This window comes from Xyrauchen texanus, chromosome 1, assembly GCF_025860055.1.
Source record: "Xyrauchen texanus isolate HMW12.3.18 chromosome 1, RBS_HiC_50CHRs, whole genome shotgun sequence".
NCBI lineage: Eukaryota > Metazoa > Chordata > Actinopteri > Cypriniformes > Catostomidae > Xyrauchen > Xyrauchen texanus.
The window spans coordinates 43,556,828-43,583,445 of NC_068276.1; the positions used below are offsets into that span (position 1 = coordinate 43,556,828).

A 26,618-nucleotide genomic window follows, 5' to 3' on the forward strand; every position below is an offset into this window, starting at 1 on the left:
CCATCTCGGGCCGTGCTCTGTCTGCTCGCTGAGGGCGTCCCCCTGTGGCTCCAAACGCCAGGCAGCTCCACCTCAACCTTGGTCCAGCTCTCAGCCCCGTCTCTCGAACGTCCTCGAGGACCCGGAAGGCTCCCAAGCGTTCCTGAGATGAACAACCCAGGGAACGAGACCTTTGCTCCAGAGCTGGTAAGCAGACCACTCCGTCCCCCGGTAGAGGGCCGGGAGGAGAATCCTTGTTTAAAGTTATTTCCTTTGCCACACCCCCTTTGGGCAAGGTTCGAGAAGGACCTTCTTTCTCAGGGAAGGGGCACCCTCTGGCATCCACGCCCAGACCTCTGGAACCTCCACGTCCGGCCTCTGGATGGGATGCGGAAGATCTAAGTGGCCTACCACCTGCTGTCATAGACACAATCAACCAAGCCAGAGCTCCCTCTACCAGGAAACTTCACACCCTGAAGTGGCGCTTGTTCGCAAATTTGTGTTCTTCCCAATCTGAAGACCCGCAGAGAGGCGCAGCAAGAGAGGTTGGAGGGGAGGCTGTCCCCCTCCACCTTGAAAGTTTATGTAGCCGCCATATCGGCTCACCACGACGCAGTGGACAGTAAGTCCCTAGGGAAGCACGATCTGATTATCAGGTTCCTTAGAAGTGCCCTGAGGCTGAAACCTCCCAGGCCATGCCTGTCCCCCTCATGGGATCTCTCCAAGGTCCTTTCAGGCCTTCAGAGACCCCCCTTCAAGCTGCTAGAATCAGTCGAGCTCAAAGCCCTCTTCTTGAAGATGGCCCTCCTGATCGCGCTCGCTTCCATCAAGAGGGTTGGGGACCTGCAAGCGTTCTCTGTCAGTGACGCCGGTGCGTGCTTTGCATACCTATGTGGACCGCGCGCAGAGCTTTAGATGTTCTGAGCAGCTCTTTGTCTGCTTTGGTTGACAGCGCAAAGGGAACGCTGTCTCTAAACAGAGGCTTTCCCACTGGGTCGTTGACGCCATCGCTTTGGCCTATCACACCCAGGCCGTGCCCGCCCCCTTGCAGGTTCGAGCACACTCAACGAGAAGTTTGGCATCCTCGTGGACACTGGCCAACGTCACCTCCCTAGCAGACATTTGCAGAGCAGCGGGCTGGGCAACACCCAATACTTTATGAGATTTTACAATCTCAGGGTTGAATCGGTTTGGTCACCGAGCACGTAGAACTCGGGAATGCAGAATGTCTGACCGGGTGTTCCGCTTGCACATAGCGTCTTTCCCATCCACTGAGGTGTTCACGTGTGCTCTTTTTGCCCAGGAGAGTCCACGCGCTCCCTGGATGTTCTTCCTCCCTAGCCCTCTGGTCCGCAAATTCCCCGACCAAACCCACTACGGATACTAAAATTACTTTGTACTGGAATAGGTGCTCCACAGGATGGGCCTTTGTGGATGAATCCCCCTGTGTGTATTTTCCGCGGTACGGTCCCCCTACTGGCAGACCCACGTCTTCCTTGGGCAGTCCCCGCTGCTCCCCGGTCACCGTGTTTTGTAGCAACTCCTCCCTCGCAGCAGGTAGTATCTACCACCGCGCCTGAAATCCCATGTGACGCATTTCGCCACACTTTACCTCCCCCCAGCCTGGGCAGGTGGTGGTCTCTGCAGGGTTTTTTCCCCATGAAATAACAGGAGTTGGAAAAGAATGTGTTAGAATGTGTTCCATATGATGGCGTTAAAATGGCACCAGCCGCCTTTAACTCTGTGAGAAACATAGAGAGAGAAAAGGCGCAGCTAGCGCGGCCCGCTACCATGCTTGGTACGTCACTTTGTTCCCTCCCTCTGGGATGCCGGTAACCTAAAAAGTTTATGATGATTTTTATGGGGCGTTGGGGAAGGGTACGTGCAGTCTGACGCAGCCTGTTGCTATGGCACGCAACTGCCTGCCCGCACCTGAGTCAGCAGCTCACTTACACAGTTCAGCACATGGCGTGATTGAATAGGGACCCTTAGTGTAAATAGGTGCCTTTATGCTGCAGAGACAGTCACTTTACTTGTTGATTGTCGTACATAGTCAACAGACAACAAAAGCCAAAAACCTAAGCTTACCTAAAACTCAAACAATGTTCTTTTATTGTTTTCTATCAAACTATTTTGCATTACCTTAATGAAATGCAAATCACTAAACTTAATATTACAAACTAAATGAATATTACTGAGTAAACCTGAATACATCGAATCACACCAGTGAGAGTAATATTTAACGTTGAGATCAGGTAGAAATAGCTCCTCACGGTAACAACTGTAAATGGGCACATTTACATTGTACTTTTAAATCATGAGAAGGACAGATTAAAATAGAAAGAAGCAAAAGACAGTACTCTATATTCATGAAACAATGTTAGGTCAATGCTGCTTTCTTTAACTTTAAATGGAAATCACTTGCAGCTGATGAAATCGATGGTTGAGATTTTGTTGGTATGTGCTTACAAGGAAGAGCGGAGACCACCCAGATGCTGTATCCCACTTAATAAGAAGCATATAGCTACTCTATTCTGGAGCATTAAGGTTGATATTAAGGCATGTCAAACAGTGGAGCTGATGTGTAACTCTCCCAGCCTGCAGTATTGTCACTGACGTCTGCATTTGTTATTATCCAATATGGACTGAATATGAACAAAGCAGTTTGAAGGAGGCATTATCTCTTAAATGACTAATGTAGTAAAATGTTTGTAAATTGTTATGTAGTGTATGGCCATTGGCTGCACTTTTGAGAATGTCAAACTTACAATGACAGGCGGTCAGAGTAGAGTGTTTTAGTTTGCTTTTCTCTGGTTTCTTTAAACTGAGGGGTTAAGGCTTTGGACAAGCTGATTATATTCTTCTAGCAGAAGTGCAGTGGATGGAGTGGGGAAATATGTTTCTAGCTGAGGGAGGTTGAGTTATGCCTGCTCGGAGCAGGGGGTAAGGGTCCCCAGAAGAGCCATATTTCAGCAGAGAGGAAACTCATTCCACCCACTGGGATGGCCCACATGCGTGCGGTGTGGCCTAAGTGCGTTTGCACACAGACACTTTGCTTTCTGTCAATTCAGCAATTTACACAAGCCCTAAAGTACTTGCAAGATATGTGACTATATGCTGATCAGTTATAGGTTTGTCATAAAGATTCAGGCTTGACATACATTTGAGATATTACGCAGGTCTCAGTCTGGCTCTGTTCAAATTATTTACAGGAAAAACTGACATCTTCCATCCTGTCTTCCCTTCCAATCAGGCTGAAACTGTGCTGTTGACATTAAACAAATATCCTGCCTTGATTTAAAGCAATCAGAAATGCGGATGACACAAAGCGTTCCTCAATCCTGATGCCGTTATTCCATCACAATGCCATTGCTTACTGAGGAGGCCAGGGCATTGTGTGACACAATGTTAGATTAATGAATATCTAACGTTGGCTTGAAAGGAATGAAGTGAATTTAAATTTCTCCAAAAGTTAAAGAGCTAATGTTACAGTATTAATTTCCTCTCCAACAGTGAGTGGGAAAATATCCATTAGTGAAATTAAGCACAGTTTTCTAGGTAGCTAACATCGTGCAGTGTATATTGTGGGGCCACAGCTAATGAACACTGCAGTGGGTGATATTTCATTATACAAATTAATGCTCACATTTTAATGGGAAAGTCACATAATGAATCTAGGCTTCAGTGACAGCAATTAGAGACACAGATTGTCCCCTTCTGGACAAGACAGTATTTAGCAGTAAGCAGCTGTAGATAAAAAATAAAAAGGTCCTTGCTCCTGACAATGGCTACGCATAACTCGGGGGCATTGGAGAACTATCATGCCAGATGAATCACCTGTATTTCGAGAGAGATGGTGAATGGACAGGCTTCGGCCGTGTGAGTTCACTTTGGCGATTAGGAGCCATTACACATCTTTTGAGAGACGGAAAAAAACCAAAGACCTCACACAGCTGCGTGGATGTTTATGGTTGTATCGAACAATGTTTTGGGGGTTTGCTTTGAAGAGGCAGAGAAAGTGATTAAGCTCAGGTCTGTGGTCAGTTGCTACTTTTCCAAACCATAAGCATTGTAAATAACAAAGTTCACTCGGCAGGCTTCCTGAGAGATATCTGAAAGTATCACATCTTAGATCTGCATGGTTTAGCTGTTTTGTTTCATTCATATTTATTTACTTTTGTTTTCATTCTTGATTCTTATTTCCTAACTACATGGTAAGTTAGTTTTCAAAAAGTCTTTAAAGCGAATGAAAGGATTGAAGTAATGGACCATACAGTAAAGGCTCATTTAAATTGTAAAAATAACTTGTGGGTACTGCATTACATGGAGGGCTTGAGAACTCAAACACCTTGACATTCTTGTTTCTACATTTGGCATAGATAAAACAGTTTAAGAAAGAAGAAAAAAAAAAAACATTAATTTTTCCAGTGCAGTCAATCTCTCTCTCTCTCTCTCTCTCTCTCTCTCTCTCTCTCTCTCTCTCGCTCTCTCTCTTTCTATCCCCTGTGGTATGCAGTCTTTTCACCATTCTCTAAAGCCATATGGAAATTCATCTTAAAGTATGTCATATCTATTAACTATTTTAATTGCCCTTCTATTAAGGCTGTGGGTGTTTGTTCTGAACTGTTACTATGGAGTCATGACAAATCTCACAAATCCATATGAAATCAGTGTGCGCTGGACTTCTTCAAGTGGAGAGACTGAAAGCACTCTGTTAGAACTGAATTTGCGAAATGATAATGGATATGTACTACTCACAGTGAGAGGTCTCTGTAATTTATACAAAGCCTGTCATACTATACCAGATGGCAATATGATATGTATTTTTTCTTCCCTATTTTTATTAACACAGTCCATCAGCAAAAGAGTTAGCTCTGGAAACTTTTTTTTTTTTTGGTTGATGTTGAGTTTTGCTCTCTCATTTTGAATGATGAAAAATTATAATTACTCTTTACCTCTCTGCCTTGGTGATCCATTTTGTTTCTCTGAGGTTGTGTTGTTTTTGTGGATATCAATTAAAAGTGGATTAACGGGTACATAATGACCTTTAGCAGTAAATTGTGTGTAATGTTGCAAGGCAGGATACAGTATATTCCCCAGATGTCACACGTGCCCCTGACGTATGATGGAGCAGATGTCTTACTGAGCCCAAATGTTGCACAAAGAACACGCCACATGCACAGATATGTACACAGCCACTCAAACACACTTATATAAACATACAACCAGCAATAGTGTTCACTGTTTAAAATATAGACACATACATAGGGCAATATGGGTTATAAATTTGGCATTGCAATGTTTATTAGCATTGCAATGGGAGTTTTTTGGGAGTTGAATATATTTTTAATTTATCAATACCTTCATAAACAGACACTCAACATGGAGTGGAGAAAAGCAGATCACTCTAATTGTACTCTAATTTTGGGTACAGAATATCATCCCTTCCAGTTAAAGGAACTGAAAATGATCATTTGCATCAAGGACGTTTCCTTATTGAATCACATCAAGCCTCTGTTATTCTGCTCAGAGGATAAGCACTTATTGGGTTAAAAGCTCATCTTGTATGATGTCTTTTGAAAATATGCTTGAAACACTCTTAGGTAGAAGAACAAAAGACATCCCCCTACCCTGTCCCTCTTTCTATTTTTTCTCACCCTCTCTCCTGCCCTTAATTATATGTCCTGCTGCCCTCTCTATATATCTTATCAATACACTTTTGAGTTTATGTTTGTAATCCTTTTTTAGGAAGCTGTGCAGTGGGTCTGCAGATCTTCTATTCTTTTTTCTGGAATGGCGCCCTCCAAATAATGATAAATTACTTGAGCACTATGCCATTTGCTAATTATATCCATGATTTACTACAGAGCCAGAATTAAATCATTCAATTCAGTCTTGCGTAACAATGCTAAATTTTTTCTGGGTTAAAAATGATTTCCATATGTATAAGCTAAGCGTTTATAGCCATACACACACACACACTGACAAATATGCTTTTATTTTCATTTTTCCATATATTCCTCCCTCTCTGTCTTTCTTTTCCTCCTCCTGCTACATCATTTAATTCCTGAATCATTACAGGGTCTCAAAAATCAAACCTTGCATTGCTTATTGATTATATTAATCAAGCTTTAATTCCAAGACTATTATAATAGATTGTTGTCAGAAGGTATTTTTTATCGATATTGATCGGATCATTCAAATGCATTTTAGAATCTTTCACTTTCATATGTTGCTCTTATTTCACTTTTAACAAGAATTATTGTATATTAGCATGTTTTTCTAAACTGCCTGCTTGCCTTCTTTTACAGTCCATTTCATGCTGGTTAGCATTTTGTAATCAACAGTGTGAGGTTGCCTTATGAGGAATGCTCATGTGGACCACATATGGTGTGCTTATACTGTATCATTTAGACTAGATCTTAACTCTCAAACAAGGGCCTTTTATTGGGTGCATTTTGAACTGAGGGGTTGCAGTTGTCCTCTGGGAGCATCTGCTGGGCTTGATTTATCCTCAGCATGATAAACTGCAAATAGAGGATGTTCACAGAACAGCTTCACCACCAAGGTAGCGGTATGACAGCAGACAAGGCCAGAAGAGAGAGAGAGAGAGAGAGAGCGAGAGAGAGCAGAAACCAGCAGCACCACAAGCCTGCAGTTCCCTATCTGATAACATCCAGACATTTTTGTTGTAGATGAAAATATGATCTCTGTTGTGGACTGAAGGCTCCATATGGTGATAAGTTTTTATGGCGCTGACGTGAGTGATGGCTCACTCGTCGGATCCGGATTGAGCTGTATTGACCCGTATTGAAACTCCTCCCTCTTCTCAAAAAAGTCTGGACTGTTTACTAAGTGAGACATGTAGTTGAATGATGCAGACTGAGAGATATATAGATATCCTTGATGTGATGTCTGTCAAATATTTATATGTTTTCTTTCTTTTTGCTCTTCTTCTGACATGCGGAACATGCTAAAGGTTCCTGCTAAGTTTGTTGGCACCTACATAATATTATTAGTGTTGTACTGACATCAACTCTTATCTGTTTCTTTCCATCTCTATCAATGTAGGTGAAAAGCCCTACAGGTGCCCTCATTGCGACTATGCAGGCACACAGTCAGCCTCTCTCAAGTACCACCTGGAGCGCCATCACCGTGAGCGACAGAATGGAAGTGGTCCCTCAGCCAACCACCCTCCCTCCTCTGAACACAAAGACGACCATGGAAAGAACAACAGTGGCAGTGGGGTCTTTGCTCATCCTGATGTCCTTCGTGGGGTATTCAAAAGCATGATGCCCTCTGGTCTTGACTTCAGAGGAGGTCAGATGCTCCCACATCAATGGGCTCCACCAGGAATGCTATCACACAGGGAAAGAGACCGTGAAAGGGAACGAGATTGCCATGGATCAGGGGCCGAGCCTGCCACCGAGAGTATGAAGAGTCCTGAGGGACCCACTTCTGCTGGGGACAGTCCTGCCAGCTTCCCTGACCTGGGCCGAGCCTATCAGTGTATGGTGGGAAATGGAGTCAACTTTCAAAGCTCTTTGCAGGCTTTCATGGACAGCTTTGTCCTCAATTCCATGAAGAAGGAGAAGGAGATCAGAGAGGGTCAGCTGCATGGCCAGCATTTTATCCAGGAAAGTGCTGAGGCCAAAACCAAAAGAGCCAGTGAGGTAAACCAGGAGGAGAATCCCACCAATGACAACAAGCCAGCTGAGGGTGGCCGCTCCCAGTATGAGCCTCTGGATTTGTCCGTTAGGCCAGACGCAGGATCCATCCCTGGAGCCTCTATCACCCTCCAGGACAATGTTGCCTGGCATAGCTGCCTCTTCTGCTCTTTCACAACTGCTTCTGTAGAGCTAATTGCCCTCCACCTGCAAGCCAACCACCTGGGCAAAGGCAAGTATGGCCCAGGCAAAGATACTAAGGAACAGCTCTTGGGTGAGCCTTCTCATGCAGGCAAAGTTACTGGCCTGGCTCCTCCACCACCAGGCCTTCTCCATCACCATGAGGGAGTCCCGTCAAGGGACAGAGAGACTGAGTCTGGGGATCTGAAGGGACAAGCAGGGTGGCCCAACCATCTGGAGCAACCCCCACATGGAGCCTCCATGGGAGCATTCTCCAGTGACTTCTACAAGCCCTTTGTCCCTGTGTACGACAGCTCAGCTAGAGGGCCTGTTGGATTTTTGGACCAGCAGCATATTCAGTCAAATGATGGGGGTGGTCAGGGCTCTCTGGACGACCTCTCTGACAAGGCATCTTGCAGTGAAATCGAGGCATCTGAGGAATGCGGTGCTCAGTCTGAGGAAGATGAAGTGGGTCGTGAAAAAACATTCCTGAACCCCACTCTCACAGAGCAGCTTATACGTTCAGATGAAGAAGAGGAGGCAGAAGACGATGAAGAAATGGAGATGGGTGATACCGAGGAGGAGGATCTTGGATCCATTAAAATGCTTCCTGAATCTCCTATGTCAGGGAAGGACACCCAAAGGTGTAAGCTGTCCATGGGACCCCAAAGCTCTGGGCTTTCTCCTCCTCAGCATACCACCCCTGAGAAGCAATGGCATCAGCAGTCAAGCATTGGTCTTCTCTCCCCAGGCAGTGGTCCTCCTGGCCTGGTAAAGCCTGATCAGGCACACCTGGAGCACCAGATGAACATGCTATCTGTTCTGCGGGCATACAGTTCAGAGAACCTCACTGCCTTCAACGGAGGCCTAGGCAGCAGCTCCAATGGAGGAGGGAGTAGCACCAGCAACATGAAAAGAATTGACCCCACTGGTGAGTATTGCAACATCAACTTTTTTTTTCATTCATAAACCAAAGAACAATGACTTACTGTAAAAAAATACAGACTCTTTGCCCAATAAACACATTATTGATATACACAACACTATGCAAAACACACTCACTACCAATTGAGACATTTGTTCAAGTGCTCTCTCATTGGTCAGAAACTAAACCAATACAAGACTCTCTAAAGGAGCTAAATTTGCTTTTGAGTGACTCAACCTTATTTCAAGCAAGTTTAGAGGCCATCAGGATGACAAAGTGACATATTAATCTTCATTACATTGTCATTTTACAAGAGCTCCAGTCCCACCCTCTCTCAATTCCTCCTCATTCTGGGAATAAGGTTGTCTACTTTTTGAACAGACCAGGAGCCTATGGTCCTTGTGCCATCTCTAGCACACAGAACCTAACTATCTTAGCTTTTATAAAGGCCTCTCCCACAAACCCATTACTTTATAAGAGGCTGGGATCTATAGTTTTGTGAAAAACGATCTGTCAGCTTTCATGATTCTGCTAAGGTTACTGCCGCTCCTTGAAACTACTGTGTTTCACATTGCCCTTTCTGAAAATGTGGTGATAAAAAGAAAAATAGAGTAACTGTGAGTGAAAAAATAGGCTACATCTCAAAGACTTGAATTTGTAGTTTGGTTAGAGCAGCCATAGTAGAAATTAAGTGGGATCTACAGCCTTTAGTTGTCACCACCCAAATCAGGTATTTCCTTCAGTTAGGCAGATCATTTTGCTGAATAAAACTGTCAGCTAATAAAATGTATGTATCCTCCAATTTCCTCATGCTCTTAATATATTATAAATTAAGAAGCAGACTCATTTTCAAAACTGCAGTTGAGCTAGACATTATTAGTGTGGTGCTTTACATTGGTGTTATTACTTCTAGTCTGCAAACACAGAAGAGTTATTTTTTTGCTCCCAGTGAAAAAAAAATATGACTGCAAATAGGTGTAGGATTAAACAAGGTGTTTAAACTAGTACTGCAAGAATTTTTAACAGACTTGTTTTATTAAGCTGCTTCATTCTCACAAATCTTGATACTGATTGTAGCAATTTGGAACAATACAATTCTTCATTCAATATTTTGCATTTGTGTTATATACCATGCTTTATTAGTGAACAAAGATGTTATAAGACTGATTTAGAGGACAAATAGGAATATGTTTTGAGATATTTTACATGCATTTCATTTTCCTCCTTCAAAACGGTTTACATTAACAATTAATGCCTCTTTTGACCTTTCAATTATGGAAAATATGTCTGTCATAGAGGAACCTGTTACATTTTTAATATTTAGAGGTCATTCACTCAGCTGAAAATTAATGCAATTTTTTTTTTTGTCAACATGTTGAATGTATCGTATTGTAATATCCTTCTTTAATCAAAGACATTTGAAAAGTGCCCTTGTGACGTCCTCCTTTCATTCTGCCATGAAGAGTGATTGACCTTTAGATATAAGGCTTTGTCTAGAGAAGAAACGTTTTTTGTTTGGCATTTTTATAGCATGACTCCATCCGTTTGTCCCTGGTGGATGCTGACGAGCAGCCGAGCTCCTCTGTATACACTGTGACAGTGTGTGGGCATGTTTAAGTATTACATACAGTAAAAGCATTGAATGACCATGAGGAAAACTCAACAGACAGTTTATTCATCCTGCACTGTGGGGACTATGTGTCACTACTGAACCTGTTGTACATACTTATGTATGTGTGTGAGGGAAAGAAAGAAAGAAAGAAAGAAAGAAAGAAAGAAAGAAAGAAAGAAAGAAAGAAAGAAAGAAATAAATTTGGCCACCTAATGAAGGTGTTCTGCTTTTTTCATGTCTTCAGTCTGTCCATGTTTACACCGACACTTCTTTAGACTCTGTCACAATGTAAATCCTCACCAATGTCTTTGACCCAATTTGAAAATAAATTTAGAATTTAGACTGATAAAGAGAGACTACCACACAATAACAAGTTCTAAAACAACTGCTCTCACATGTGCAAGTATATTTAAAAGAGTATTTATATGCAAACACATATAGATGTAAAATAACCATACAAGTAGATCTATTCTAGAGTCTTTTGTCCTCGGGTTTCTTGTACAGATCTGAGTAAGACGCATTCTTCATGATTTGGGCTGGGCATAGATGAAGCAAAAATCTCTCTGAAAATTTAATTCAAGGCAAAATGTGATTATCTGAAGTGGCTTGGTATTAGGTTTGTATGCAAATAATGCATAAATCATTAATATTTAGAATTCTCAGTTGAATTTGTTATGCCTTGTCATCTAGGGTGTTGTGGAGTGAGATTCATTCTACAGTGGCACTCTCATTATTCTAACGCTTTTATAAGACACACAAACACATTTAATCCCTCTTACATGTTAAGTATGTTATATTCATAGTATCATGGCTTGGCCTTCTCCTATCAATACACACAATACAAACAGTTTCCTTGTAAATCACAACAAAAACCTAACATTTCCAGTCATTTCATTTAGAGGACCATGTTAACCAGAATAAATCGACTCACCTTCATGTTCAGATGCTGAGTTTATTGTAAAGAAAATAATTCAGACAGGGCATATTAATCAAAGGTATATTTACGATATAGTGCCAAATCCTCCAAGATGACACAGCCTGTGTGTAGTCCAGTGGATTAGCTTTGTATTGTTCAGATTGCTTAATGGCCTTATTCCATTGTGCAAGGCAGCCATTGTGTAAGTGAATCATATAATCAATACAAGGTCTGTTAGTGGCATGTCTTCATCTATACATTGCACATGTCTCAAGCACTGTGCTCTTTGTCTGTCTTTCATTTGCTATTTGTCTTCTCCTTAATTTAACAACATATCATCACAGGCAGCAGTGTAGGTTATAAGAAACACATAACAGCCTCACCTATCTCCAGCACCTGTGCTGAATGTAGTTACGTCCAGTAAGAATATAGTTACACAGTAAGAATCCAGCCTACAACATTTGTTAGATGATGCATTACAATAATCAAAACATGAGCGAAGAGAACGGAGGATGATGTGTCAATGAAAAAAAGGACTTTCATTTAATGTGTAGCACCACTCACAGCAAAGAGAGAGAGAGAGAGAGAGAGAGAGAGAGAGAGAGAGAGAGAGAGAGAGAGAGAGAAACCAGGGTAAACAAGATAAATTAGATTATTAGTGCCATTGGCCTCTGATTCTCATTCTCCCTCCATCACCATCTCAAAGCTCTCCACACCACTCTGCCCTCACCCCTTTTTGTTATAGTTGTTGTTTTCATTGTTGTTGCTTGCAATTTAAACAGTTATCTTGATTCATCCACCCTACCTCCAATAGCTGTTAAGAAAAATGGTCACCCTTAGATTTCTTACAAGCAGTGTGAGTTTAAGCTCAGTGTGCCACCATTGACCATTGACCATTAATGTTCAGGGTTCCAGAGACCCCAATGATTATTATGTCCAAAATAATCATAGTAATTTTAAAATTAACCTATTATTTTACCTTTATATTCTTTTAATATATTCTGCTGACCTAAAAATGAAAAACAATTATAATAGTAATAATAAACTGAAATAAAATACAACACAACAAATCCAAATAGACCGTTTTCAGGAATTAACTGTTACAGTGTGTGCACCAAACTAAAATTTCAGAATGTAAAAATGTCTTACTTTTAGTCATGTTTTATATCTAGGATCTTTGAGACCCCTAACAGAAGAAATATTTTTTTCTTCTTTTTTTGTTTTTTTGGTGACATTCTCAAAGGGCAGTTGAGTCTCTCAACTTGAGTCGGTTTAAAGTCTCTCAGACCCGCTCTGCAAGAAATGTGCAGTGTCTCTGTGCTGTGATGGACAGCTGGGTGTGTATGAGCATCTTTGGATGTAGACATTTCTCAACAGTCCAGGTTTCAGATGTTTACCACTAATGACAGTCCAGCCACCACCGACAGTCCCGATTTGCCACTCAGTCAAGACATTCCTCAAGCCTGGGAAGTGTAGTAGGCAGAGAAAAATAAATGGACGAAAGCGAGAGAGAGAGAGAGAGAGAGAGAGAGAGAGAGAGAGGGGGGATCCATAACAAGGTAAAACAGGAGGACTGGTAAAAATGGGGCTGCTCACTCCAACCATCGAAGTTCATAAGGCCATGACACCCCCTGGTGGAATAGCAGTGAACCCTGTCCCCATTCACTCCTAACCACTCAGTGAGAATGGCAGATGATTGGAGAGAGAGAGATAGAAGGAAGCAGAGAGAAATAGGGGCTAAGCACACTTAAGTATGTGAATAACTCATGGAGCTGAGAAAAAGGGAAGTAGAAGATAGAGATGGATAGGAAAAGATGCACTTGTGTAGAAGTGGAGAAAAGAGGTTTAATTTGTAGAGGACTGTTTTGTTTTTTGCCTTTTTTTCTTCTGTGTGAATCACTTTGGGTTGATCAATTTACAATGTGTCCTCCTTCTCCTAAATATGTTGTGGCACACTTGCTGCAAACTCTTAAACTGAGTGAGAAAATTGACATTTATCAAGCCCACAAACAATGTAGTTAAGAAGACTAGAAATGTTTAAATATGTTTTAGGAATTCCCAGTATTTTACCCCTTTCATTCTAGTCTGCTAGCCAGTGTGAATATTTCTTATATGTATGTGTTGGGATGTATCTTGCCCAGCAGACAGTAGTGGGTAGTTAAATGTAAATGGTGTTTAGTCACCAGTGGCCAATTATCACTGTCAGGAGGGTGTAGGATCAGACCCTCTCTTGGGCGGGTCTTGACCCCAGTCTGGTGCGGGTCAGAGACAGTGCACTACTTCCTGTCTTCCTGTCAGCTTTTAAGTTCATATCGCTCCCTCTCTAACTTTTTCTAACTTTGTATGCCTCTTTATCTGTCACTTTTTCGCTCTTTTTCTATCCATATCTTTGTCTCTCTCTCAAGGCCTGACTGCTTTAAAAGTGTAGAGTGAGAGTGGTAATAAAGACCTTGTGTGTGTCTGTTCCCCTGACCAGGTTCTTTAAAGCTATTATGATAATTAAAAACATATGGTGACTGCAATGCACAGAGTGAGCCTGCAGGTGTAAAGCAACAGAGGCAACTTATGACTACCATACTTTCCCTTCATACTGGAACTAGACATGTACAAACACACACACATTCACTTTAAACATCCTCAGTTAAGAGGAAAAAGTAACAGTTAATTATACACTACAAACCATACAGTGTGTGATAATCATACTATATGGTAGGGGTGAGCCAGGCTTGTTGTTACACACACAGAAGTTGTCACAAGGGCTATACGGAATCTCAGTAATGATTTACTGAGTCAGATGTCAAAAGATTTTAAGTCAAATGTCCAATTGCACAAATGTGTGTTTTGTTTAACCAAGGTTTTGTATGTTGGCTCCAAATGCTGTACCTACTTTAAAACCCTCTTATATTATAATATGTTTTTGTGAATTCTACTCTTCAAAGTGAATTTTCACTATCATCATAATTTTGTTTTTGCTCTTGGGTAAACACAAGCGAACATAATGAAACCACAATGGCATACATTCACGTAAAGCTCAACTATATTATAGGAGCAAATTTTGGCCGAAAGGTAAATGTGTTCTTAGGACAGCAGTATTTCTTATTTAATCCAGGTCACATATTAAGTGGGACAGGATGTGTTTTAAATGTCATAAATTATTAAAATGTATCATTTACAATATATGTTGGCCAATACAACCTTGTTATACGTTTTAATTTTTTTGGTTGTTTTGTGCTGGTGATTGTTTTACTTTTTAAAATGAGCTGTAATTGTCTGTTTAATGCAGATGTAGAATTAAAGAGAATCATTGATCTTGTTTAGGTGGTTGTGATAATAGGGTGACGGTGGAACATGGCCACCAATGTTCACATTGAACCTACACCACTGTTTAATGGCATGTTACATTGTGACCACATATAGTGTGACAGCGTTCCCTGCTAATGGAGCAAGTTTTCCCAAAAGGTCAATGTGTGTTCAGAGGACTGTACCTTTTTCCTGAGCAAAAACTGTGGAACGTTTAATAACTTTTTTGTAGCCAGCACTGCAAGTCATGTGGCTTTGCAAAAATTGACTTTCAAAAATAAACCTACTCTAGAGTTAAAAGTGACACAACTAGTCCCGGTATTCCTTATATTATTATTTTTTAAAGAACACATATTTAATTTCACACACAAACACACTGTTGTCTGTTCTTATCACTGTAAAGGCTTTCTCATTTATCACATAGTAATTAGTACTTAGTCATTTCCACAGTCTCCTAATTTACAGACCAATAGAACTATTAAAGACATCAAGTGAGAAAGAGAAAGAAAATGAAACTTGAAACAGACATCTTTTGTTTGTTTCTATTTGCCCCTGACTTTCATCTCCCTTTTGGTGAAAAGAGATCTCCACACTCAAAAAGAAGTGTGAGGATGAAACTTGGTAATTGCCAGTATTGCTGTCCTCATCAGGTGGCTAATTAACAGTAATATGGCTCATGCTAGTCTGCTAGCATCCACACGGCCCAGCATTTGGGTGACTGTTGAGAGATGGGACAACCCATCACACTGATGATGCGAGCGGCCTGAGGGTCAGCCAGTCCATGTTTTATGAATAAATAATCCCTCTCCCATTGTAATTAATGTTCTTCTTACCATTAATGTCAGGACTTGAGAACCTGAGTTGAACCGCATTTTTTACAAATGACTGATTTGTAAAAGACTCTGAGACGAATCCTTCATCTCTGACTGATGACGTTTAACCTGTCACCGGGAGTTTAAATGCTGTCAGCCTCCAAGCACACTGTTGTGGTATATTTAAGAGCTGTCAAACAGTCTTATTACAGAGTAAAGGTAGATTCTTGACACGAAACATCAGACTACGCCTCTGAACCTCGTCCCACGCTTCTCCATCTCAGAGCACACTGCTGCGGGGAAGCTCCCTCACAATGAAAGACTGCTTTCTCGCTTGGTCTATCTCTCTCTTTCTCTCTCTCTTTCTCTCTCTGTATCTCTCTCTCTCTGGAAGTCTCTGAGGTGACAGACAGTGTTGGTGCCTCTCGACCATTTTCATTGTGCAGAGTGTGATGAAGGCTCGTCGGGTGAAGGCGAGGTGCTATTTCACATGTTCAATATTACCATTTTAACTTCAACCTAGGTGAATTAGCACCTTATCACTCAGCTACGCAAATTCTGGTTTCAAAGAGCAATTAATTGTAAAACCTGTTGTCAAGCCCACTGAATGGTACCTGTTGCTCTCCCTCAGCAGCTGTGCGATCTCTAAAAATATTTTTCTCTAAGCTAATTTACTCCGATATCAACTTTGGTGGTGCTGAAAGCTTTTGGAATGACTTGTAATTTCACTCCCTTTCATTCTTGACTCGTACCTTGCTGATGTACAGTAAGCTTCATAAGTTCCAGCGGATAAAGAAAGAGTGGTCACTGAATAAAAGATCAGGTTCTAGTCTGATAACAAAGGAAAAGAAATATTCAATGCTAATGACAGCAAAACAATTATGTTATTCATAATATTAGACGGGAAAAAAAAATCTTGTTAGAGGAAACCTTGGGAGAGGAGAATATGAAGTGTTCTCACTGCTGCAGTAATCACGGCATGCTGCCATTATTTTTATTCCCCTGCAGCCCACTATAGTTTGCATTTAATGACAGAAACCCTTAAGCTAATATTTAATAGATTTGCTCCTCAACCCAATGTTATTTTTTTACATATTTGATCTTATTTCTTTATTTTTTTTCTGACATTGTTCACTTTGCTGCGTGCGTTCCCCAGGTGCCCTTAGATGTAAGGATCTGCTCTCAGAGAACTTGTATCGAACAATACTTCCTGCCTATGCAGGGGCACACCTCACACACGTTACACACAGACAAATACGCTTTCACAAGAAACCTTCCCAACATAATGATTATGCTTACACACACACCGTATGACACACACTGCAAACTTAATGAGAGAATATAGACTGCAGCTGGCAGGCACAGGAGTTAAAAAAAAAAAAAAAGCACATGTATGTCAACTTTTGTTTGCTCTTTTATTCTACATCAATAGCAAATGATGCTGTGAAGTTAATAAAACAAATACAGTCTTGCTGAGGGTGTGTTTTTAGCGCTAGTGTAGCAATAATAGACGAATCGGTCACGCACTTCCACTTATTCTAGTTGTTGTGCAAAGGAATAGCTGGTCCAATAAGTCATATTTGATTTTAACTTCAAATGAATAGGGAGGAAAGAAAGTTCCTGCAAATAGAAAGAGTGGAGGAGCAACATAAAAGAAAAGCATTGCATGAGAAATAAGCCCACATTATACAATTAGCTGTTAAAAAATGCACTTAATTCCTCTGTAGAGATGGAAATAAATCACACAAGCTCCAGCATTGTTCCACACAAATCCCATCGAATGGATTTAAGATGGCGTATTGTTTATTAGGGAAATATGGGGGGAGGTGGGAGAGCTGCTATTCTAATTGCAGTAATTTAATCAGGATTAGAAAGGTTACCTGGATGAGGCAGCAGTGCAAGGACACTGATGCTTGGGAACCACAGATTTCAGCCCGTGTAATAATGCACATTTTGCAGTTTACATTGTGTCGATGTTCTTTTTCGCGTTAACAAATTTACGGTCCAACCTGCGCTTGTAGCGGTGGCACTCTTCTGTGGATAAATATACAGAATGTTCTATTGTTTCCTTCCCCCCCCCCCTTCACTGTTTCTCTCTCACTCACTGTGTGTTACCCTCTCTCTCCCAAGCCTTGCTTAATAGGAAGCAAAGAGAATCCATTTTAATCAGATTAATAACTTGGTTGATCACATATAACCTAATTTTCATTCAGTAATGCCCTTGTCCACTGAGTCATATACAAAATGACCTTTGTGTCGCCACGGCGACCATAAAGCACAGTAAGTGCCATTGTGCTGTCAAAAAAGCTGAAGATGTTTTACATCACTGCAAAAATTTTATGTGTCAATTTTTTGCCTTCAAATGTGATGCCCCCTTCCAAAAAAGGTCAACCTCCAATTGAGGGCCATTAGGTTGAGACTCAAGTTTCCTGGGGTCTGGGAGATGGGAACAACTTACCTCCTGCATTCACAGTAATATGAATCGTCCTTTTAAAACAGATATGGTTACATATTAGTTTTGAAAGGTACAGTAACTGCCTTAGATTTAGCTCTCTCCAACAGTAGCCCTTTTGTGTCCACAAGAACTCAATAACTGGCCTGTGATCCCATTTTAGTTCTCTCACTCGGAAACATGCACACACACACACACACACACACACACACACACACACTTGAATGTGCCATAACACACCGGCTGCTCATGAAATACTACAATTTGAAAGTATTTGAGGCTGAATGATGGCTGATGGCAGTTACGAGGCAAAGACTGAAATCAGGTTCAACTTTTTCCTGGTTCTGTTTGTTCTCAAGTGTTACTTTCAGAAGTTATTTTCTATTCCTTCATCAAGATAAACCTCAGCCTTGATTTACTGGTATGATGAGCAGTTTCAAAGGAAATCTGCTGAGATTTAATTATACACAGAAAGATAAAAAAAAAAAAGAAAGAGAGAGAGAGAGAGAGAGAGAGAGAGAGAGAGAGAGAGTTACGGCACACACAAATGCATAGTCTTTCAGTCACAGCTCCACGCACACAAACAGGAAATATGAATGAAATATTTATGAAGTGGGCTAGCGACTGCATGCACCCATATGTTTGAGCCTAACAGCAGTTTATAGGAAGTTCTAATATGACAAGTTCCTATTAAAGCACCAAACATTGAGCTTACAAAAAGAAAGACAATAATAATAATAATAGTAATAACTCATATTAATACATTTTATTAAACAATTTCCTCCTGCAGATTTGAAAACAGTTCTTGCATTTATCCATGATAACCACCATTATGCTATCTGATGATTAGTGAACAAAATGTATTGGCATTTATGCAACAAGTTCTTTGTTTCTTTACACTTTCTTGACAAAACTTGTTTTGTTGTTTAATTATCTGTTTGGGAGTGGCAAACCACAAGAGGATAAAAATCTGTATGATTCACTGGGCATTCATTCTTGTAAAATCAGGCTGAGCATGCCTGTTTGTAGAAAAAGTAACAACTTTATGGTTTATAGGTTTTCTTGTTAGCCAGCATCCAAAAAAGGAGGGGGACTAAGCTGAGGATTAACACCATACTTTAAGGTAAATATTTTTTAATATGAAACGTCATCCCCACTTACTCTGGCCAATCATTATTTAACGGACTTTAGATTACATATTGTGCTTTTTTTTACACCGAGTTTAAGAGCATAGCTTCTTCTGACAATTTCTGCCATTGTTTTTTTTTTTCGACCAGCTCCACAAACGCATTCATTAAGCTTTAAACTCAGAACAATGGATGAGCACATAGCTGTGCACACTAATGCTTCTGTAAATGGAGAGAAAGAGAGGGTAAAAAAATAAATAAAAATGAAACAGATAAGCGGCGCTTGGCTGCCCCCTCTCTCCCTTAACTGAAGACAAGAAAACAATAAAAACTTAACCAAATCTCTTCTCCCCATCGTTAAATCCTTGCAGAACTTAATGCGCCAGACCCTAACAGACAAACATCATAGTCTGACTCCAGTCCCTAATTGACTGCACAGGGATTGGTCACACTTTTTAAGTAGCATTTCGTAATGATTTCGACGTTGGTTGTACTTTTGGTGCTGCGAATGGAAGGCAAAATGTCTCTTTATTATCAAAGACAACAGTTCTTTCTTTCTTTCTCCTCTCTCATTTGTATCCGCTTTCCCTTTTCTGTAAAGATGATATAAGCCACCTCCCTGTTAGTTTTTTGTCTTCTTTTTTTTTTTTTTTTTGCAAGGTCAACCGAGGCTGACAGTTGACAAACGATCTCAAGATGGTCACATCATCTGTCCTGTAATTTTTATTTGGGGGGGATAAGATGAAATAATCCATGTATAATTTGTTTCTCTTCCCCTCGCTCAATTTTATGCTAAAATCTCTTATCGGCTTATACAAAGGACTGGTAAGCAGGTAAAACAATGACTTTGTTCATGCTTGAAAGTTGTCATTGCTCTCTCACAGGCCCAAGACTGGTTGAAATCTGTGCGATCTGGACTTATCTTGTTTCTGCATCTTGGCACAGAGCAGAGATTCAGTATTATAGACAAGCTGGTCATCAGATGGGAGTTGGGTTTATTTCTGTGTCTCTTCCCTCTTCCCCCTCCGTTCTGCCTCCTCTCTCGCTGGCGTCTCATCCAAGTTATGTCTCATTTTTTTCTAGTGGACAGCTTCAACAGAATGCCCGAGAACTCAATGTCCTTGAGAACAGAAGAACTTTTCAGTCTAATACTTTGATAGATTTCCTTCCCCTCTTGTTATTGTTCTCTTTCTTTTCTTTGACTGTCGTCTACATTTTTTTCTTCTTCCCAAGATCATTATTCGTATTTATGCTGAAATTGTTAGGATGGGGGGGCTTCAACTTCAACAACGACGGCCACTTTGACAAAACACAGAGTATGTTTTTAATTACCTGGATTTTTTTATGTTGTTGTCATCTCGGTGAAAGTACTGCTCTTGTTCTGATGTTCCTATTATGTTCTCATTTAAATGCCTGCTCTCCACAGGAAGTCAACCCCCCCTCCCCCCATATTTTCCACCAACCCTCCAGTGTTCACATTTCTAGTTTTTCATTATGCCTAATTGCATTAAGAGACATATCAGGAAAGAGAGAGAGAAGGAGATGAGGTGTCATCGCTTTCTAAAACACAATTAGGTAACACCTCATCAGGGGTTCTGTCTGCCTGTGGTTGACAGGTGCGTGAACATTAGCGGCAGAGGCGTTGGTGGTGCATGGGCTACTGTGAGTGCTTGACAACTGCTCATCAAACGTAGTGACAGAGTGCTTTCTGAGAGCACATTCGCATGTCCCTTGCCACATCCCGATCAGTGCTAGCAGTCAACAATCGCCACAATCAATCATCATTGAGGTGTGGCAAATGTACCTGATATGTGCACGTTTGTGCTGGTTTAGGAGGGGGCCTTTGACACTAATGAAGCCGTTTCATGTGCATCTTCTCCCCCTGTTTACTTCAACTTCTTCTTCTGACAAAATGAAATGGCTGCTCGTTAATTTGAGAAACAACATTCAGCAACTTTTATCAAAACCGAGAAGAACAGAGAGATCTGAGACACAGAGGTGCAGAAGTTTTGGTGTTTTGTTGTGCCCTTTTCCTATTGTTCTTTTGATTCTTTTCATAAAAAAGTTCTGCAGAAGCTATTAAAGGGACAGTTCACCTAAAAATGAAATTTCTGTAGTCATTGACTCTCCCCCCTTTTGTTCCAAACCTGTATGACTTACTTTCTTCAGTGGAACACAAATGGAGAAAAATAGACATAGACATTTAAAAGAGTGAGTGAAAGATGACAAAATGTTCATTTTCAGTTTTTATTTAATTTAAAACAATGATGCCATTGTCACTGCCACTGATGATGATGATGACAAGGACAATTATGATTAATGAGGATGATGAAAACGATTGCACACATGCAGGTAGAGTGTTTAGCATGTCAGATATCTGCCTGATTAAAAACTTATCTTTATCATAATATGCCCTCACTCTGCCAGGACAGAAAACTATGAAACAGACAGATAGATAGAAATAAAAGCGAAAATATTAGATGCCCTAATTTAGAGAGCACAACATGATCATGTTTTAATTGACACCTTAAGAAGAATTATGGGCCGGGTTCATTAAAAAGCCATCTAGCCTGATACTGTATATTTGCTTGCGCGTTTTGCTCTGAATGCAGTATTGGATATTGCACCTTAGAGCTGACACATGGAGACAAAGCCTTGAGAGGAAAAGTAATGATCACATACAAATATCAATTTGAAAAAGAGTCTGTGCTAAAGAAGACGTATAGCTATTGATGTTTGAATAACAGAAATGTCAGGGAATGAAGAATAGAGAGTCAAAAAATGAGGAGGGAAAATATAATGCATTCGTTTTCAAGAAGGACAAAAAAGACAGAAATGGTTAATCGAAAACACTCCAGAGGCATGGGAATCAAGCTGAGGCCGAGATAAAAACATAACCGCTCTCTATGCCTTGTGAACAAAACCATAAATAAATATATAATCAGTTAGCATTATGCAGGTTTGCTCTGAGAGGCATTATCTGTCTGCCATTGCCTTCAAGTAAAAGAACATTTGACAGTGCATGTCCCTAATGGAAAAAAAAAAGGAGAGAGAGTTAAGTTATGACATCAAAAGTGTTTACTTGCCATGTTTTTTCATTTGTCTGGGCATATGCAGTTTATTTGCATTTCAAATATGCATATTTGAAGCAGGTGGTTTAAATGCCAAGATGCGAATTGATGACAATCACCCCTACCATAAGCGTCAAGGGAGCTGTACACATGGCTGACATTAAAACTAAACGAAGAGCAGCTAAACAAACATATCGAAATAGAACTATGTTACCAGCTGTTACATTTAAATATCAACGCATATAGCGAGATAGCTGCGTGTTTCATCAGAATCAGATCATTGGTGGTGGTGGTGGGGGGTCACTGAGAAAGAAAGAACGTATATACCTCACATTTGGGTGCATATAAATCTATTCATCCGTGAACCGCATCAAATGCCCCCCTCTTCTCCCCACTCCTGGCCATCTATTTCATCACTTCCATATTCATTTTTGTAATTTACAGCAAATCCAATAGCTGTCAATCACAAATTAAAAATTCAAAATTTACAACGGGGAGGAAACAGCTGCTTCTGCATTTACAGCAAGACCACTCTAAAATATTAAAGACATGTCACCCAGCTCTGTGCAGCCCTACATCTGCGGCCATCTGTTTTCTATTAAAACATTACACCAAAAATGCTGCTATTTCCCTGCTTTTAGATCAGCAGGAAAGCAAGACTGACAGTGTAAAATGTCCCGAAGTGGTTAGCTTTTTATCAGCGGGCCTTTCCAAGGTGTCAGAATAAAAGGCATTGAGTGGCACGAAATTAATTTGTACAAGTCAGAGACAGAGCGGAGGTCACTTATTAAGGACTCAGACGCTAGTTGTCGGGATATCTTAAACTAGCTGATATGCTTCTTTTCTTGACTCGCTTGGCGCTTCCTCCTGTGAAGCAAGGAGTTGGTGTTGAAAAGAAATAAGTTCAGAGTGATTTGATGACATTTGAGGCATTGGTGTTGTGGGGGAGAGAGAGAGAGAGAGAGAGAGAGAGCTTTTGAAAAGCAATGCTGAAATATTCTGTTACAGCCGAGCGGAGATGAATTACGGTCAGTGTCAAAGGTAAACAATTACAACATTCTGAGTCACTTTTTGGATTTAGGGCAAAAGAGGATCATTGCTCCCACTCTAATAGGTAATTTTCTTTGTCTTCAGAGCAGTATTTCACATGTTGCCTTTCACGGGGTTGTCCCCTCCAAAAAAAAAGAATGAAGGAAAGAAAGAATGGAACGAGCGCTTGGCACATGCATAACATTTTTAGACGCTTTGTTCGCCATCTAGAACTGCCAACACAGAACAGTTTGTTGGTGGTATGTGAAAAGAAAGCCTGTTTGGCAGATTTCTGCCAGACAAAAAAGGAAAACTTTTCAATAAACTTAAGACTAGATGAAGAACGAGACAGATATTTGTCTAAAGGAAATAAAATGAGAGGACCGAGTTTGAACTAATAATAAACAACGGACCTGACGTTATATCCTTTTTAAACTGTTAGAATATCTATGTTCTCCCCATGACAGAGACTCCATGATTAACAAGTTTGCTGTTTTTCTCTCACCCTCCATAAAAAAAAACCCAGAATTCCTGCTTCTCCGAATGACATCTCTCCCCCCACCGCCATCTCAGCTCTCTCTCTCTCTTCCTTCCTCTGCTCCTCTTGTCGTCTAAGGCAGGAGTCACAGGTGTGTGACAATAATTACACATACACTCAGAAAAATAATGTCATTTCTCTCCATTTAATAAGTTAGCAGTAAAATGCAGAGGGGGGAGCATGCAGGGAGAGCAGGCTTAAATCTTATCTGATACCCAGGCCCCTAACTCAATCATATGGCTCTTAAGAACAGGACACGGGCAGCTGGGGCTCACTAATATGCATCCAATATGTGTGTAAAATGATATGCTTTAATTTTGAGCCCACTTTAAGAAGCAACAAAATCTGTTTATTCGTGAGACATTTAAAACGAGGGAGGGAAAAAAATAAAGCCATTTAACTCCCTCGTTCCCGCCAAGCTGTGACATCTGTTTAGTCTTTTCTTCATCCCACTGCTCCGAACACTCAATCCCAGGAAGGAGTTTTTTAAAAACCCGCTTTTCCTGCCTGCTGTTTATGCTAAAGCTCAGCGCTTTGAATCTGCGGAAATACAAGTTAAGAAAATGATGATTGCACATGTTTATCTCTTTTCCTCTTTTTAGATGTCTTCTTTTGAATTCCTCCACTGACTGTGTGGATTTATTTACATTGACAGACTATCAGAAATATTCTGAAAGGGATAATTCACCAACAAACAAAAAAACACCCCTCATGTTGTTGTAAACCCATATACGGAGCCCCTAGGGAGGTCATTTATTTTCTGAAATAGTTTTGTGTTCCCTCACAAAAAGTTTTGTATTCCCTCACAATTGGTTTGCCAACCCGATCTCATGAAAATTTGCATATAAGTTACAAGTTGGATTTCGTGTGGTCTCGTATGACTTCTCCTCATGTGCAAATTCCCAGATGTCTAATGTGGAAGTAAGTTATACATACTTATTAATATTGTGCCCTAACCCAAACCCCTTATCTAAACTTAAACAATCAGTAGAGTGTGTAAACATGATAGGAAGCTGTTGTGTGTGATGGAAGCAAGTAATTGTCACGTATTAGATGGAAACGATGTCCCGCGACATCATTGGCTGTAGTGAAAGTCGTAGGAATTCAAACGAGTGCAGTCGCACAAAATCAAACGAATTAGCCAAATTTAGAAAAGTCGTTCAAATCCTGACGATTTCACAGTGAGGGTGGGTTGGGTTTGCAGTTTTTGTAGTTATTTTGTGTTCTCTCACAATAGCTTTGTCTATCCTTTATGGAAATTAACCATGTATTTTATACAGTAACCATAGATGAAATATGGTATTTGTATTAAAATCACAGTAACCACAAAATTGACTATGGTTTTACTAAAAATATTTATATTTTTTAACCATAGCATTCAAATTAAAACCATAGTAATAATACAGGTAAATCAAATTATGGTAAGAAAAGTCATAATCTATCTGGCAAGATAAATCAATAAATAAAACATTGTTACTACAGCTTTGCTATAGTAATATCATAGTTAATTGTTGGTACAAGTACCATGTTTGTTTGTTTTTTATTTATTTTTTAATAATAATAATAAATAAAAAATGTAAATAAACATACCCTAACCATAATGAACTATGGTTTCGCTATAGTAAAACTGCAGCAACCATCTGGTAATATCCATGGTTTTAAAATCCATACATGTACCACAAATAATTGTTATGATTTGTATTAGTATAGTTTTATATTTCCTATATCATTACTATGGGTTTACCATGAATGTCATGTAAATATATGATTACTGTAGTAAAATCATAGTACATTTTTGTAAGGAATGAATATACCTATTGTGAGGAAACCTGTGTTGGTGTGTAATATGTGTATATGTGTCACCGTTGGGCTCTCCCCGAAAGCAGGAAGTGTGAGAGAGTGAAGGAGAGCGGGGCCTTTGTGGGGAGGAATACAGGAGGAGGAGGAGGAAAAAACAGAGAGGAAGGGGAGTTAAACTTCAAAAAGCCTCTGACACATGCTGCCGCTGGCCCTGACTACTCCACAGATGCTTTTGTTCATTGCCTCTCTCTCTCTTTCTCTGTCTCTCTCAGTTAGCCCCTCACTCTCATTCCCTGTGTCTTTGGTGATATGCGCCGAGTACAGATATCAAAGTCGTGCTGTCTGTTAAGACTTCAAACTGGGGGCCCCGTCCATCAACCCCAATCATATCTGTGCCCCGCTTACAGACTGGAGTGGAATATTTGATCTGTCCTCTTCAGGAGGATCAACAGTCAGAAAGCCAGGCAGACATGAGGGTGGGGGGTTAGGACTCGGACGTTTGGGGAGAGGGGTGGATAAAAACAGCCCACTTCACTGCACTTCACTCACACTACAAAGAGCCGAGCTACGGATGCTAAAGGGATAAAGAGAGCTTTGCTCTTTAGGAACGTTTGCTGTTGTGTTTTTCCAGCGTTTGACATCTGCTCTCTCTGGCTCTGAGACCAGACGCTAAAGAAATAGAGGCAGTTTATTTGAATTTACCAAGTTCCTTTTGTAGTTATGGACAGTATGTTTTGTGGTTTACTTGTATCTTAAGAAGTCTGCAGTGCAGCTTATTGTGTCATCATACATTTGACAGCATTATCTGTCTAGCCTGTCCATCTGTACGTTGAGTTATGACCATTAATAACCCCAGACATGTGTCACATGGATACAGGCTAGTATACTTAGGTCTTAAATCCCCTGTCTGTGAGATCAGACTGCATAATTACCTATCCCATTAGAGTGGGAGACTGCATACACACACTGGCCAGGGCAGGAACAGCTGTAGGTATACTCTGGGGCAAGATCATTCAATGAAAATGTATGTTAGCACTGCCTGTCAATATTTTGAATTTAATTTATATTTAAAATGATACAAAAGTATTTTGGTCTCAAGGATAATGCTTAAATCCATGAAATTAAGTTTGCCAAGAAATTGAAATTATGCATCCATATGAATTTCTTTACAAAATTTACATTTTACTTATTTAATTGATCCAAAATAAAT

At 40.4% G+C, this 26,618-nt stretch overlaps 1 protein-coding gene across 5 annotated transcripts in view; it reads left to right on the forward strand.

Annotated features, from left to right (window-relative positions):
- LOC127651699 (zinc finger protein 536-like) overlaps positions 1–26,618 on the forward strand; it is a 217,589-nt gene that overhangs the window by 156,266 nt on the left and 34,705 nt on the right. For all 5 annotated transcript variants that reach the window (XM_052137659.1, XM_052137688.1, XM_052137679.1 and 2 more), the window contains one exon: positions 7,051–8,757. In XM_052137659.1, coding sequence (XP_051993619.1) covers positions 7,051–8,757 — 1,707 coding nt within the window. The remainder of the gene's footprint in view (positions 1–7,050; positions 8,758–26,618) is intronic.